The 15765-nt window shown below is 45.8% G+C and overlaps 3 protein-coding genes across 3 annotated transcripts; 2 read left to right on the plus strand and 1 right to left on the minus strand.

The window, feature by feature from the left end:
- Positions 1 to 7236: 7236 nt before the first annotated feature.
- Positions 7237 to 8687, minus strand: LOC119725107 (monocarboxylate transporter 12-B-like). The gene is made up of 2 exons (XM_038196469.1): positions 7868 to 8687; positions 7237 to 7361 (listed from the first exon to the last, which is right to left on the minus strand). The coding sequence occupies exons 1-2, from the start codon at positions 8685 to 8687 to the stop codon at positions 7237 to 7239; spliced, it is 945 nt and encodes a 314-aa protein (XP_038052397.1).
- Positions 8688 to 10449: 1762 nt separating this feature from the next.
- Positions 10450 to 13788, plus strand: LOC119725108. Its single transcript, XM_038196470.1, has one exon. The coding sequence runs from the start codon at positions 10450 to 10452 to the stop codon at positions 13786 to 13788; it is 3339 nt and encodes a 1112-aa protein (XP_038052398.1).
- A 12-nt stretch (positions 13789 to 13800) lies between these two features.
- On the plus strand, positions 13801 to 15537 carry LOC119725109. The gene has a single exon (XM_038196471.1). It carries the CDS (start codon positions 13801 to 13803, stop codon positions 15535 to 15537), a length of 1737 nt encoding a protein of 578 aa, XP_038052399.1.
- Positions 15538 to 15765: the final 228 nt, after the last annotated feature.

Here is a 15765-nt window from a genome sequence, read left to right on the forward strand (position 1 = left end):
GTCAAGGAGTTGCAACAAAAAATTAAGACTGGGCTAAAATGGCCACCATGTCACGCCGACACACCCAGGCCCTACCACCAGCCCCCAAAAAACATCCGTCCAAAATACAACAAAATCTTCAAAAATATACCTTAAATATGTCTACAAAATACACTATTGCAACTCCTTAGTACATGGAAATAAAGAGGTAAATTTAAAGACGAGGCAACTCACCAAACACAAAAGCGAAATTTTAACCCAACAAAAAAGTACAACATGCTTGACTCGAGGCGGGGCAGCAGCTGCTGAATTCCACACAACAATAGCTACGTGTACAAAATACCTAGCCAAGCGAGGGCAGCACCACATTGCTTCAATTTAAATGGCGCCCTCTTGTGATAAATAAATAAATCAAAAATGTTACACAATTATTCATTTCTAAAATTTGAGCGACCAATGTCCCTCAAGTATCCACTAAAATTATAGACACAATGTACAGGTACATTCCGAAAACCGGGTAAAACGTTTGACAACAAGATATCGCTAATACCAATCTCGCTCAAATTCCAGTCACTTAAAATTCAATAGGCAATCATCAACAATAAACGAATAGGATTGTAACGATCAATAACGGTCGTCAACATTAAGCGAATACAATAACGATCGTCGACAATAAGCAGATACAATAACGATCTTCAACAATAACGATCGTCGACAATAAGCAAATACAATAGCGATCGTCGACAATAAAGCAAATATAATAACGATCGTCAACAATATGCAAATTCATTAACGATCGTCGACAATAAGCAAATACAATAGCGATCTTTGACAATATGCAAATTCAATAACAATCGCCAACATTAAACAAATCAAAAAGCGATTGTCATCAATCATGACAATAAGAATAGGGTCGTCGACAATAACCGATAAATAACGATTGTCAACAATAAGCAAATACAATAACGATCGTCGAGAATAAGCAAATATAATAACGATCGTCAACAATAAGCAAATACAATAACGATCGACAACAATAAGCAAATATAATAACGATCGTCAACAATAAGAAAATACAATAACGATCGTCGACAATAAGCAAATATAATAACGATCGTCAACAATAAGCAAATACAATAACGATTGTCGACAATAAGCAAATATAATAACGATCGTCAACAATAAGCATATACAATAACGATCGTCAACAATAAGCAAATACAATAACAATCGTCGACAATAAGCAAATATAATAACGATCGTCAACAATAAGCAAATACAATAACGATCGTCGACAACAAGCAAATATAATAACGATCGTCAACAAGAAGCAAATTCAATAACGATCGTCGACAACAAGCAAATATAATAACGATCGTCAACAATAAGAAAATCAAATAGCGTCGACGATCACCCGACGATCATTACCTTCTCTCCCCTCCTCACAAGGAATCTTAACCATCCACTTGTATAATACAGTTTAGCAAGCTTCAATGTTCAGTTCAGCAAAACGTCAAAAAATACCTAACAACATTGATCATGAAAGCCGGTTCTAAAATGCCTCGTCCTTAACAAAAACTTAATCACTGGAAGCGATCATCTCTAGCTATTTTGTGAGGTTTCTCTTTGCCCACCCAAAACACTGTGACGACGGATGTAACGTTGTCGTCCTCGATGTCCGCGACATCTTGTACTACCAGTACCTCTGTTTGACTTCTGCCGTAGTAAAGCGACTCCCGCATGGGCTGCTGTGACGGAACCATGACACCAACAGCTGCAATCTATCTGGCCTGCCTTCCAGCGAGGTCCAGCACTTGTACAGCACTCCCCGATGCCGTTCCAACAGTTCTTATATCAGCCAATATCTTCGCACCTCAGGTTAAAATACTGCAGTGGTATTCCTCTCAGGGTGTTCACCGTGATCCATCATACGGTGCAACGAATACCGCGTCGCTCCTCCGTAACTCCGCAAAGTCATCAATCCATGCACATCCGAGTCCATGCTGCGCATCCCACTCTTCTTTTCAACCACTAAGACTCACAAAGTTTCTCAGGATGATCCATGTTTTTGTCCAATGTTTTCGACGGTCAACTCGTCGCGGATGCATGTAGTGTGAATCCAAATCATCATTACGATCAGACGTAGTCTCTAAATTATTTCAAATTGTCACGATTTCTTCAGCTCCAGTGTTATCTGCATCCTGTACCCCATGTCGTGTCCTGCTAATATCTACATTGTTTTTCTTTCGGCCCGACCGAGGCTTTGCGAACAGACTCGGCCTGCCCTAATGTTTCTGTTGCTGCGGAGAGTAGAACTGGGCATAACGCTGATCTGCCGCTTTCAGCTGGAAAAGCGGTACGTTCTCGAAACTCAGGTGTGACGGTTTCTACCGGCGAGTGTCCCTGTTGCCGGGAATGACATCCAGGTTGTCTCAGTCTCGGCTTTGGAGGAGTCAGAGCACAATCGGTCAGTCGTGCCATCAGCGAATGCACAAAAAGTCGCCATGAGTAAGTCCATCGTGACACTCAAAGTAAGTCCAAGGTAAATCCAAAGAAAGAGTCGTAGATCCATTTTGTCCACGTCGGTGTTTTTCTCATTCGTGTCATAATCCACAGAAAAATCCACAGCATACAAATCGCAGTATAAATCCAGATCGTCCCACCGCTGCCACCAATTTGTGGTGAGTTCTACCGTGAGAAACGCGGAGAGTTAGATAAACAATCATGTACGTGTCAACTATTGTATTACTGTCGCTCGGACCACTGATCTCTATATAAAGACTGGATAGCGGATATGCATACAACATTCACACAGTAGACTTTGCATATAGACCGCTTGCAGACGCGTTCGATAATCGACGCGCAAAGGCGCGCGACGCCATGTTGTGGGACAGGCGTATATCAATTCACGCACATTTTGTCCCATAACATGGCGTCGCTCACCTTAGCGCGTCAATTATCGAACGCGTCTGCAAGCGGTCTATTGACCAATTCGCCCCGGTCTCACAAAGATGGCCGCGTATAACACGAACGTTCTACGCGTAAATACGCGCGCGTTGTATCAACAGTTGACGCGCATTTCGGTCACGTACACATATTATGATGTTCTAAAAGGGACATATTTCCGTAGTGATTATTACCACGACGTTAGAAAAATTCCAGTTATAAAACCTTGGTCAGTTGGTCAGTAGTGGTGGCCAAAATATAAGTCAAGTGAACCGCGACGTTACAAAAGAAATCATGCTGTCTATAAAGACGGCAACTTGTCCTTTGTAGATCACCAGCCGGTCTCACCAATATGGTGTCAAATTTGTACATTGTGCGGCTCTTTATTAGCTATCCAGTCTTTATATAGAGATCAGTGGCTCGGACACAGGTCCGACCGGTTCAGAATCAGAACAACAACTCAACTAATTCCTGTCTTGTAAACTGTAACTTATTAATGGTGGACCAGATTCCTATACTCAATGTCCTTTTCCTGATTACATTTGTTGCGACATCACTTCCCTCAATCTACTACGTAGACCGTGTGCATTCCACTCGGGTACCCCTGCAACTTTCTGTTCCGATCGCGATCCATGTATCCGTCGCACCCGTCGTACCCATCGTGGCTGCAAGGCTGGCAAACATAGGCGGAGAAAGACCAACAGGTGTATACCTGTTCTTATCGGCAATCGTCCATCTATCTACCAACCTGTTTCCAGTGCACAAAGACTGGAACATAAGCATAGTCGTAAAGACTATCGGCTCTCCACTAATAATATCCCGGTTCCCCTATCCAACACTAGTCCTGTTACACATAGTAGAGTGGCGCTCTGGAATGCACATTCAATGGTGAACAAATCGACAGAAATATGTGACTTCATCATATCCGAAAACCTCGACATTTTGGCTGTCACCGAGGCCTGGCTCAAGGGTGACAGTCGTGATGGTCCTGTATTGGCAGAAATACAACACACCCTCCCAGATTACCGCCTCTTGAAACTTGCACGAAAAGGGAAGTCTGGAGGAGGCATTTGCATCATCCTGCGCACGTACTACAGGACCGCTTCAAAGCCCCACTCCTTCCTAACCTTTGAATGCTTGGAGGTCACTTTTAACTCTCCTGGGCACGACTCACTCACACTTGTAACAATTTACAGGCCACCCAATGCACGAAGAGGTCTCACAACCGCGCAGTTTTTTGCCGAGTTTTCGCAGCTCCTTGAAACTTCCAATCTCCTCACAAGTCATGTAGTAATTTGTGGAGACTTCAACATCCACCTTGATTGTCCAATGCATCCTTTAACTAGAACTATGAATGACCTACTCTCTTCTGCTGGTCTAAAGCAGTTAGTTTCGGAGCAAACCCACACACACGGGCACACACTCGACCTATTAATTGTGTCTGAAAATGAACACTGTGTTGAATGCGTGTATGTTGTACATGCCATGCCATCGGATCACGCGGCTGTTGTCTTCAAAGCTGCCCTGTCACGCCCCGTCACCAAAAAGAACAAAGTTAATTTCCGTAACCTCCGGAGCATTGACTTTACTAGTTTCAAGACCAGCATCGAGGACTCATTTGCTAAAGTCACTCACCTAGACGCTCTAGATCTCGAAGCTAAAACAATTTTCTTCAATAACACACTCAAGACAACCCTTGACCTCCATGCCCCGGTTAGGACGACATATGTCCAACTTCGTCCACATGCTCCGTGGTACGACGAATCCCTTCGGGCACTGAAACGCAAGAAGCGATCGACGGAAAGGAAGTGGATGAAGTCCAAGTTAACTGTTGACAAAGAACTCATGCATCAAACCTCCTCAGAGTATCGCACGGCACTGAAAGTTGCGAAAAAAGGTTACCACCAACAGAAAATCTCCAACAGTAACCAAAGTAATCTATTCCGCATTGTTCGGAGTATGACAGTTGAACAACCTCTACAGGTCCTCCCCTCACATAACTCAGACAGGGATCTCGCCCAACGCTTTATCCATTTCTTTGAAGACAAAGTACGTGGCCTGCGTTTGGCATTTGACGTTGCAATACCTCAACAATCACAAATTAATATCACCGGGGTCAATCACTCCTTTGAAAGTTTTCTCAAGGTCTCAGAAGCAGAGGTCCTAAAGGTCATCAAATCTACAACGATCAAGACCTGCCCCCTCGACCCTGCTCCTGCATATGTCATCAGCAATTGTATTGATGTTCTTCTGCCTGCGATAACTGATATAACAAACCAATCTTTGCAACATGGAATTTTTCCACCAATCCTAAAAACGGCGTTCATCACTCCAATACTAAAAAAATCCTCACTTGATCCAGAGATCTTGAAGAACTACAGGCCTATCTCCAATTTGCCTTTCTTAGGAAAGGTGATAGAGCGTGTAGTCAGTCAGCAACTTATCTCCTACCTCAATAGAAACTCCTTGCTTGCAACATTCCAGTCCGCCTACAGACAACACCATAGTGTCGAAACAGCTGTAGTTCGAGTATACAATGATCTTTTACTCAGCCTGGACATGAAGGACGAAGCAGTTCTTGTTCTTTTGGACCTTACCTCTGCCTTTGACACCGTAGACCAATCAGTCCTGCTTTCCCGTCTGAACCATAGATTTGGACTGAAAGGTACTGCTCTAGACTGGCTTGCCTCATATCTATCGGGAAGACAACAGGGAGTAGCCATAGGAGATGAACGATCCGACTCTATGACACTGAAATGGGGAGTTCCACAGGGGTCTGTGCTGGGCCCACTCTTGTTCGTGTGTTATACAACTCCAATCCAAGATATCATAAAGGCAAGCGGTCTCTCCCACGCCCTGTATGCAGATGATACACAACTGTACATACCCATGAAACCCTCCAACAGACACCAAGCAACACAACAAATCGAGAAGTGTCTTTGTGACATAAGGGCATGGATGACAAGCAACTACCTCGTTTTGAACGACAGTAAAATGGAAGTGCTTCACTTATCATCTTCATACGCCAGAGGGAGCCCAATGATTTCCCCCATAACCTCTGGTGACTTCCACGCTCAACCGACTGAATCAGTTCGCGATCTGGGTGTGATTTTTGATAGCCACCTTAGCATGCGCCCACAGGTCAATGCCGTTTGCCGCAAAGCATCCTTTGCTTTGAGGAGAATTGGTCAAATTCGTCATTGTCTCACCAAACACACAGCAGAGATCCTGGTTCATGCGCTAGTATCATCACTCCTCGACAATTGTAACAGCCTACTAACTGGTCTCCCCGACAAGGATATACAGAAACTGCAACTTATTCAAAACTCTGCTGCCCGCTTAGTCTCTCTCTCTAAGAAACGCCATCATATCACCCCTATACTCAGAGACCTTCATTGGCTCCCAATCCAGCAGCGAATACAATACAAAACACTCCTACTCACGTTCAAGGCCTTGAATGGAAAAGCACCCAGTTACATCTCCGAGCTTCTCCGTCCATACATTCCGTCAAGATCTCTGCGGTCATCTTCTCAAGGCCTCCTCACAACAACCACAGCCAGGACCAAGTCATACGGCTCCAGGGCGTTTTCTCATGCTGCACCCGAGATGTGGAACGCCCTACCATCCTCACTTCGAGCAGTAGACACTCTCGACCAGTTCAAAACCAGCCTAAAATCCCACCTATTCCAACTAGCCTATCCACACACATTGTAGAACATTATGTTTTCAGTCAGCTTGTAACTTTGTATAAATTTGTATCTATGTTTATTGTTAAGCGCATTGAGATTTCTTTCGGTTATGTTATGCGCTCTAGAAGAATGATTTATTATTATTATTATTAACAAAGTGTTTACAATGGAATAAAGAGCCAAACATTCTAATAATAATATTTACGATATAATTCTAGAACTTAAGGTAGCGTGTAGCGTGAAGCGTGGCAAAACAACTTTATGCGCTCCGTCAAAAGAGGGCGCTAGCGCGACCAAAACAAGTTCGCGCTGCTTACATGCGTCTTTGATTTACGCGCAGCAGGAATGCATCGTCTGTGCAGGTGCTCTGCGCTCAAAGCGCGCACGCACAAGTCATCGCTGTGTAAGTAATTCAGAGGATATTTTACCAATAATCAATAAGCAATTAATCAATAATCAATGAGCAATAAAGTCTGTGTAATTTCACAACAATATGATATTGTAGGCCTCCTTTATTTCTTAACTTTTAAGGGAAGCCTAAAAGCCTTCTGTAAAATGATTATAATTAAGAATAAGTCTTGGCAATAGTACCAGCTGTCGGGATTATGCGTGAGGATCATTCCTAATTTGCTCCGGAGCAGTGAACCATTAACCGCATCGATGTTACTAAGGTTGCCATGGTTGCTGCAATAACTCCTAACGACACGAAGACCCATTGGTACTCTCCAGTGAGATCATGAATCCATCCTGTTGAAAAGGGGGAAAAAATATTCAAATGAAAACTCAGCAGAATATCAGTCGTAATGGTTAAAAACTTGTTAAATGGCTTCGTATATTCTGATATGCAAACAATTAAGCCAACAACAATTAAAGGTGATTCCTGTTAATCTATGTCAAAAGGAATATTTTGGAAGAATGCGTTTGACATAGGCATAGCCCTAGTTCCGATATTCCAAGAAGGAAAATATATTTTGTTGTTGTTTGAAGACCTATTTGTCTTAACAATACAACGAAACCCTGGATACCATAAGTGTCGTCGACAATTTTGTTTTGATTTATTACTCACGCGGCAACATTTTTTTTTACTTTGAATTACCATACATTTACTTAAGTATATCAACATAATGATGATTTAACTGATTGTTGTCTTACTTTTGATTATTAAGGACAATATAACGAATGTTAAAAATGATGAATTTTTGATGCAGTTGATAAAGTGCTGTGAGGGGTTTGAACGTGCAGGTCTTCTATACCTGCTAGGGCGCCTCCAAGAAGCATGCCAATACCATGGGTAACAAACAGCCAACCATAGGCCGACATGTGCCGATCACCAGTCACGTCACGCATCAGCACAAACATCAAAGGGTATATAACACCAAACGCGACTCCCGAGACAAAGGCTACGGCAGCTATGGCTATGTAGGACGTAACAACAAGAGGATCTAGCATGTTAGATGCAGCAAAGATCAGACATGAGATGGTGAACAGACTTGTGGCTTTGATGTGACCGCGATCAATCGGGAACCCGTGGCTTATGCGTCCTAGCAGGGATCCAGCGCCACCAAACGTCGCCAGGAATGCCGACGGGGAATCCCCAAAGCCCAGCTCCACTCCTTGGGGAATGAGATACAAATGCCACATCCCGAATAGCATTCCTTCCAGCGTAGATACCACTGAGATAATCACAAACAGCGGTTCCGCAAGTATATGGGCATCAAAGCGCTCGCGCACGTATTTCACTATCTGTCCAAAGTTGAACTTCGCGGAATTACCTTCTTCGTCCTGATCTCGCCCATCAGCCAGACCACCGGACTTGGGTGATGCATTCTCCACAATAGATCGACTAGGTACCAGACTATATTGCGCTGGTAACGAAGATTTATTTCGAGGCCGGAGTAGAGCGCCACACACGACGTAGTTGAAGCTGAAAGCTCCCATCAGGCCTAAAGCGCGCCTCCATCCGTAAACCGACACAAGGTATTCCATTACTGGTGGTAGGACCATCATACCTGTGGTCCCTCCGGCAAGGGAAGCGCCATTTGCAAAGGCGAAGTCGTCTGGAAAATATTCCATAAGTGGTTTTGTAGAGGATACAAAACAGAGAGCCTGGCCGACACCTGTAAGTCAGAACAAAGAAAAACAGCATTTTCGTCCAACTTCTTTCCATTCTTTCAACGGGGGCGCTTTTCCAATCCGACGATCATTAACACTATACATGTATTACAGATTAGTGTACAAATACCCCCGTAACCCAGCTAGCTCTGCCAGTAGGTTGTGCACAGGCATATATAATTACCAGTTTAATTTTGTTGGGTGTCAGAGTGGGGGGGGGGGGCGTTTTTACAAATTTATTTTAAAGAATTTTTCTATTTAAAAAAGGCGGAGGCGATAGCAACATGAGGATAGTCTGACAACTGTAGGTCAGGCAGCCTTTGTGGCTAAAAATAAACATGACGACTTTGATAGATGTTTTTCAAAGCTCGGCTTCGTTTCCGAATTCGCTTCATCACTTATAGCTTTAAATATGACGATCGAATTTTTTATAAATCCCTTGCTTCACATATCATACAGTAATGATATACAGTTCGATATTTCTAAAACATTGACTAATGTTAACTTGGAATTTTCAACAATATGCAACCAAATATTACTGTTAGAGACCACACCGGGTTTTGGAGAATCCCAGCATTACGGTCGTCAAATTCAAAATATTACATGGCGCAGGAAAGTTCGCCCCTCGTGTACGATTAGAGTGTAAACTTCATGCATACTTGATGCACAAAATCGTTGTTGAATTTTATGTTTTATAAATGCAAGCAATGAATGTCAATTATCAACTCATTTCTTAAAGCTTTTAACAAGCCTGACGATCACTTGACGTGTGTTTGAATGAATTACTAGCGGATAAAAAGGGTCAACTTAATTCTTTTGCCGATTTGAGGTTATTACATTTCGTATAATTTATAGCCCAGCTTGCATGACATAATAACTATAGCTATGCATTCCCGTACGCAGTAGTTAATTCTGTATTGTCTCCATGTATAGGCATATATATGTACATGTGCGAAAGCGTCTTCGCCACTGGAGTGCACAACAGCGCCCTCTTGTGACTGACTGTTATAATTGCCAAATCCTTGTCGAATCACGTTTCCAGATAATGCTTAGTCCGTAAAATCCTTGTTAATGACTCCAAATCATCATTTGCCTTTATAATCCAATCACCAGGTTAATTATAAATACCCCCTGTGCGTGAATTACTGAAAGTGAGTATAATTTGGTTAATCTTCATACGATATTTGGAGGGATTTCACTTCACGTTTATCATGTTTATTGTTAGATTTGGGTTGTAATGTTCATTGTACTGATTTATATTGGAATCACATGCCATGTCATACCTACACACATTTGCATGGGGTTAATTCTTCGCTGGGGATATTTAGGGACCCTTTTGTAAATCCAGTGTTAATTTATAAGTGTTTTGGCCCTTACCTCCATATATTTGGGTTTATGTAAACATGTTGTGTATATTGCTGGGCTGATTATAGTGACATACGTTTATGTTGTTAATGTTTATGATATGATTAGGATTTCCTAGGCATGTGCACGTATTTATTAGTTCCCTTTGTGTTTATTTCTTCTTGTAGGACCACAGACTACACAGACCTCACAGACCACACAGGCTTATACATGTACTAGGACCAGACCAGGCCAAGTACCCATTTAAAATAAAACCAATCTCAGCCCATCACCGGTGTGACCGCCTCCTTCTTTTCATGGTGCCGAAACCCGGGATCCTACAACCAGTGACCCTTGGATCACCATTTCAACCTCCAGAATGTCTCAACCACAAGATGACGTTCTCGGTCAACCGACCAATTGCCATACAGGTGATGTGGCTATGGCCAACAGCGAACACTCCTCCCATCGCAGCAACCGGTCTAATAGTTCCGTCGCTTCCCACCTATCTGGTCTGAGTGACAAATACGCAGCAAAGATGCGGACCCTTCGAAAGAAGATTCGAGTTGAGGAGTTGCAGCACCAGTTAGAGGAAGAAGAGGCTGCAGACCAAGCACTCCATCGTATTGATGACCAAACTCGACAAGCTCGACTCAAGGCTGAAGAAATAGAGCGTCAGGCTTTGAGAGAGCGTGAAGCCATATCTACAAATTTGTCACGTCAACGCAGATTGCGTCATGCTCAACAGGAGCTAGTCGAAGCTGAAGCCATCAGCGCCATGATCAGTGATGATACAACACTGACAGATGTCACCATTACTACGACAAGCCAGGGTACAATCCCCGTGTGTACTTCTGCACAACCTGTGCCCTCTACATCTCCCGTAGAGAACCGTACCGTACCAGATACATCTCTTCGAGCCATCCCAAGTCTTACAACCTTTGCAGTGTCAAAGATTCCTTCGATGACAACACTAGTCAGTGGCCACCCCACACCATTGTGTGCTGATGGACATGCACCCATGACAACCAGTCACATGTCACCACACTCAGCACATCAAGCTCAACCTGTTCCCACCGGTTCCCCTCCGATGGTACCCGGTGCAACAGCCATTGACCTCCTTGTAGCTTCGTCCTATGGAATTCCCAAGCCGGCTCTGCCAAGATTCTCCAATGGAAGAGAGAAGGAATTTGCCTTACTCCGCATGGCCTTGGACAACCTTATCAACGTCCATCCACACCTCACAGAACAATACAAGTTCCAGGTGATGCTCGACCGACTTGGTGGTAGAGCATTGAAACTTGCCAAGTCCTTCATGTACACTCGTCAGCCCTACACTGAGGTCCTAGCTGCTCTTACCGACAAGTACGGCCAACCCCGACAGCTCGTCCAGTGCGAGATCGCAGCCATAATGGCCACCCCTGCCATCAAGTATGGTGATACTGAAGCATTTGAGGAGTTCTCCCTGGATGTCCTCTCCCTTGTGGGGATGCTACAATCCCTGGAAGGTCCTGACGGCATTGAACTCCGTTGTGGCTCGCACGTCGACCGTCTTCTCAGCAAGGTTGCCCCCAGCCACAGGACGAGTTTCATGGAGCACTGCCTGAAGGAGGGCATCTTGAAGTCGAACTGTAGTCAAACCTACACCCTACCCCAGTTTGCAAGTTGGCTCCGTAGGAAATCTCAGTCACACAGCTTTGCCAGTAGAGCAGTGTCCGGGCATACTTTGAGTAACCCAAGACCGCAGCGATACCAGGAGCAGCGAATATCCAGGAAGGATACCCCAACAGCAGTACTCATGACAGTACCAAAGCCGAAGTACAAACCCCAGCCTTATTGTCCCTTTTGTGATAATAAGGAACACTACCTGGGTGGATGTCCACAACTCAAGAAGCTGAACACTGATCAGATCGTCAGTTGGATCCAGGACAAGGGACGATGTTGGAAGTGCGGTCGTGCACATAAGCCCGATGAGTGTACCCTCAAGAAGCCATGTCACACCTGCAAACAAGTACACTTAACTGTACTTCATGATGCCGCTCACAAGACTACCAGTCATGTCTTCAGAGTGCAGACATCAAGTCTGAATGTCTATGTTGACAGGCCAATCCGTCCGCATGGTGTGATGTTAAAGGTTGTGCCAGTTCTCCTTCATGGCCCCGCTGGCACCATTGAGACATATGCTATCCTGGACGACGGTTCTGAGAGAAGTATGCTAATCCAGACAGCAGCCGAGAAGTTACAGCTTAAAGGCCAGCCAGAGACGGTCCTCCTTAGAACTGTCCGTGATGACATAGTCGAATGCCAAGGTTCGGCTATGTCTCTGCAGGTGTCACCCAAGGGAAAGCCCCACATCAAGTACACCATCAATGGAGCCTTCTCTGCCACCAATCTGTGTCTCTCGGTGTACACATATCCAGTAAAGGCTCTCCAGCAGCGGTATAACCATCTCCGTCACCTGCCGCTACCAGTGATTAACCAGGCATCACCGATGTTACTCCTTGGAGCTGACCAAACAGATCTTATCATCCCCCAATGCCCAATAAGATCTGGACCCCGTGGTGCAGCAGTTGCTATCTACACAAGGCTTGGCTGGACCCTCCAAGGACCCACTTGGAATCATGATCTACAGCTGGAGCAACGAGTCTTCAAGACATCCACATTCCCGGTTACAAATGACCTCCTGCAGCATGTGCAGATGTTATGGCAGGCAGATGTGCTCCCTTACGCCAATGATAAGGAAGTCACCCGATCCAAACAAGACCAGTATGCTCTTAAGATGCTGGGGTCTAAAACCACCCGTGTCAGCCTTGATGGTGTGCAACGTTATGCCACGCCCCTCCTGAGAACCAAGGATGGAGACAGATTCCAGGTAACGAAAGATGCAGTTCTTCCTACACTAAGGAGAGCAGAGAAGCGGCTACAGAAGCACCCACAACTGGCGAAAAAGCACAACGAGCTTATCACAAAGCTGGTCGACTCAGGTCATGTGCCAGTTCTACCCGATGATGAAGCCGCAATGTCTGATGAATCTTGGTTCATTCCTCACCACACTGTTCATCACAATGGGAAGTACCGACTGGTCTTCAATTGTTCTTTTCAGTACAATAACCAAGTGCTCAACCAGCATCTCCTTCCCGGACCACAACTGGGTGCTTCCCTCATCGGCGTGCTTCTACGTTTCCGGCAGCACGCCATAGCCATCTCCGGAGACATCAAAGCGATGTTCCACCAGGTGCGACTTCTACCAGAAGATAGGCCCCTCTTTCGCTTTCTGTGGCGAAACCTGAAGGTGGAAGCAGAACCACAGATACACGAATGGCAGGTCCTCCCTTTCGGCTCCACATGTAGTCCGTGCTGTGCGACCTTCGCACTCAGGAAGCATGCCAGCGACCACAAGGAGCAGTATCCTGAAGTAGCAGAATCAGTCGACAAGTCCTTCTACGTCGACAACTGCTTGGACAGCTTACCCTCATCCAGAGAAGCCAAGCACCTGGTCCATCAGATGCGAAACCTACTGGCCGATGCCGGGTTCGAGATACGTCAGTGGGCCAGTAACGACCCTACGGTAGTTGAGGATCTCCCACCAGATGCTCGGTCCAATGGCTGTGAACTTTGGTTGACCTACGGTGACACTGACTCCCTTGAGGCCACCCTTGGACTGCAGTGGGATTGCAGCACAGACAACCTGCAGTACCGCCACCGAACAGTCGACTAAGAGTCCCTTAACATGAGGAACATGTACAAAATATTGGCAAGCCAGTATGATCCCATCGGCTATCTCACTCTGTTCACTACCCGAGCCAGAGTGATCGTCCAAGACTTGTGGAAAACCAAGTGCAACTGGGACGACGTTCTAGAGCCTGGTGCCATCAGAGACCAATGGCAGGCCTGGGAAATGGAGCTACCAGCACTGACCGACATCCAGTTGGATAGATGCTACACACCTTTAGCGGTAGATGTTAAGCCATCAAGCTACCAACTCCACATCTTCTGCGATGCATCAGAGAGAGCTTATGGTGCTGTAGCCTACCTTCGAGCAGAAGATAAACACCATCATATCCATGTCAGCTTCGTCATGGCCAGGTCCCGGGTTGCCCCCAAACGACAGCTATCCATGCCACGCTTGGAGCTATCGGCTGCCTTGGCTGGTGCTCAGCTGTGCCAGCTACTCAAGAGAGAGTTGAGTTTACCTGTAAAGTATGTTGTCCTTTGGAGCGACTCGACAACTGTCCTCACCTGGCTGAAGTCTGAATCCTGTCGCTATAAGGTCTTCGTCGGCACTCGAGTCGCGGAGATCCAAACCCTCACTGAAGTCAAACAGTGGCGCTACGTCAATACCAAGAACAATCCGGCTGATGACCTCACCAGAGGCAAGACCCTGATGGAGCTTGCCCAAGAGTCCAGATGGCGAGACGGACCCCCATTCCTCTTGTCACCTCCTGACCAGTGGCCTGTCCACCCGGCCACACCACCAGAAGATGTTTCTGAGTACAAGAAGTCAACCTTCTGTGGTGCCGTGGCTGTGGATCCTGAAGATCCTCCCGACCTTTCCAAATGTGACACGTGGGAAGACCTCATCATGGCTACCAAGGAGCATCGTGATGGGGCGGCCGACACTGGTGACCCACCTGAGTTGGGTGCTGAAGATCGAGCCAACATCGAGCTGCTACTGTACCGCCGTGCTCAGCAAGGAAGTTTTCCTGATGACTTAGCTGCTCTTCAGGCTGGAAGGGATCTTCCTCGAGATAGCAAGCTCCTCCAGTTAGCTCCAGAGTATGATGATTTCACTGGTCTCATCCATGTTGGTGGGCGTCTACGGCAAGCGGAAGACATCCCCAAAGATTCCCGTCATCCCATCGTCATGGATCCAGCACATCCTATTACCAAACTTCTGATCCGAGAATATGATGAGAAACTACTTCACTACGGGCCTGAGCGTGTGCTTGCAGAGATGAGACGTAAGTTTTGGGTTCTGCGAGGACGAGAGGCCATTCGCAAGCATCAGCGCAAATGCTTTGGATGTCAACGATGGCAAGCCAATCCTGATGTACCAAAGATGGGAGATTTGCCACCAGCACGCCTGCGACTGTACAAGCCGCCATTCTTTTCCACCGGCGTTGACTGTTTTGGGCCAATGACAATCAAGACAGGGAGACGCACCGAGAAGCGCTGGGGCATTATCTTTAAATGTACGACTACCAGAGCGGTGCACCTTGACCTGCTAGAAAGTCTCAGTGCTGACGCCTACCTGATGGCCTTTAGACGGTTTGTGTCCAGAAGAGGGAAGCCCTTCGAGATACTGTCCGACTGTGGTACCAACTTTAAGGGCGGAGCTTCAGAGTTACATAAGGCATTCTCTGCCATGGAACCCAGACTGAAAGAAGAGCTCTCCAAACAACAAGTCAAGTTTGTCTTCAACCCACCGAAGGCCCACACTTTGGTGGCGTGTGGGAGAGGGAGATAAAGTCTGTCAAAGCTGGCCTGAGAGTCGTCCTCAGTCAGGCTGTACCAGAACCAGTCCTGCGCACCGTTCTGATAGAAATTGAGGGTATTCTTAATTACAAACTGCTGGGTTATGTTTCTTCAGACATCGCCGACCTAGATCCAGTTACCCCGAACCTCCTCTTGATGGGACGACATGATGCAGCGCTGCCACAAGTTGTCTACCCAGCAAGGGACCTACTCAGCCGAC

The sequence above is a fragment of the Patiria miniata genome, unplaced genomic scaffold, assembly GCF_015706575.1.
Source record: "Patiria miniata isolate m_02_andy unplaced genomic scaffold, ASM1570657v1 HiC_scaffold_18, whole genome shotgun sequence".
NCBI lineage: Eukaryota > Metazoa > Echinodermata > Asteroidea > Valvatida > Asterinidae > Patiria > Patiria miniata.

Excerpts from the sequence above, each read along its gene's own strand:
- LOC119725107 (XM_038196469.1), bottom strand. The coding sequence starts at position 8,687 with ATGGAATATTTTCCAGACGACTTCGCCTTTGCAAATGGCGCTTCCCTT. Across the intron at positions 7,362-7,867 it reads TCTTGGAGGCGCCCTAGCAG|GATGGATTCATGATCTCACT; the intron begins GTATAGAAGACC and ends CCTTTTCAACAG.
- LOC119725108 (XM_038196470.1), top strand. The coding sequence starts at position 10,450 with ATGTCTCAACCACAAGATGACGTTCTCGGTCAACCGACCAATTGCCAT.
- LOC119725109 (XM_038196471.1), top strand. The coding sequence starts at position 13,801 with ATGAGGAACATGTACAAAATATTGGCAAGCCAGTATGATCCCATCGGC.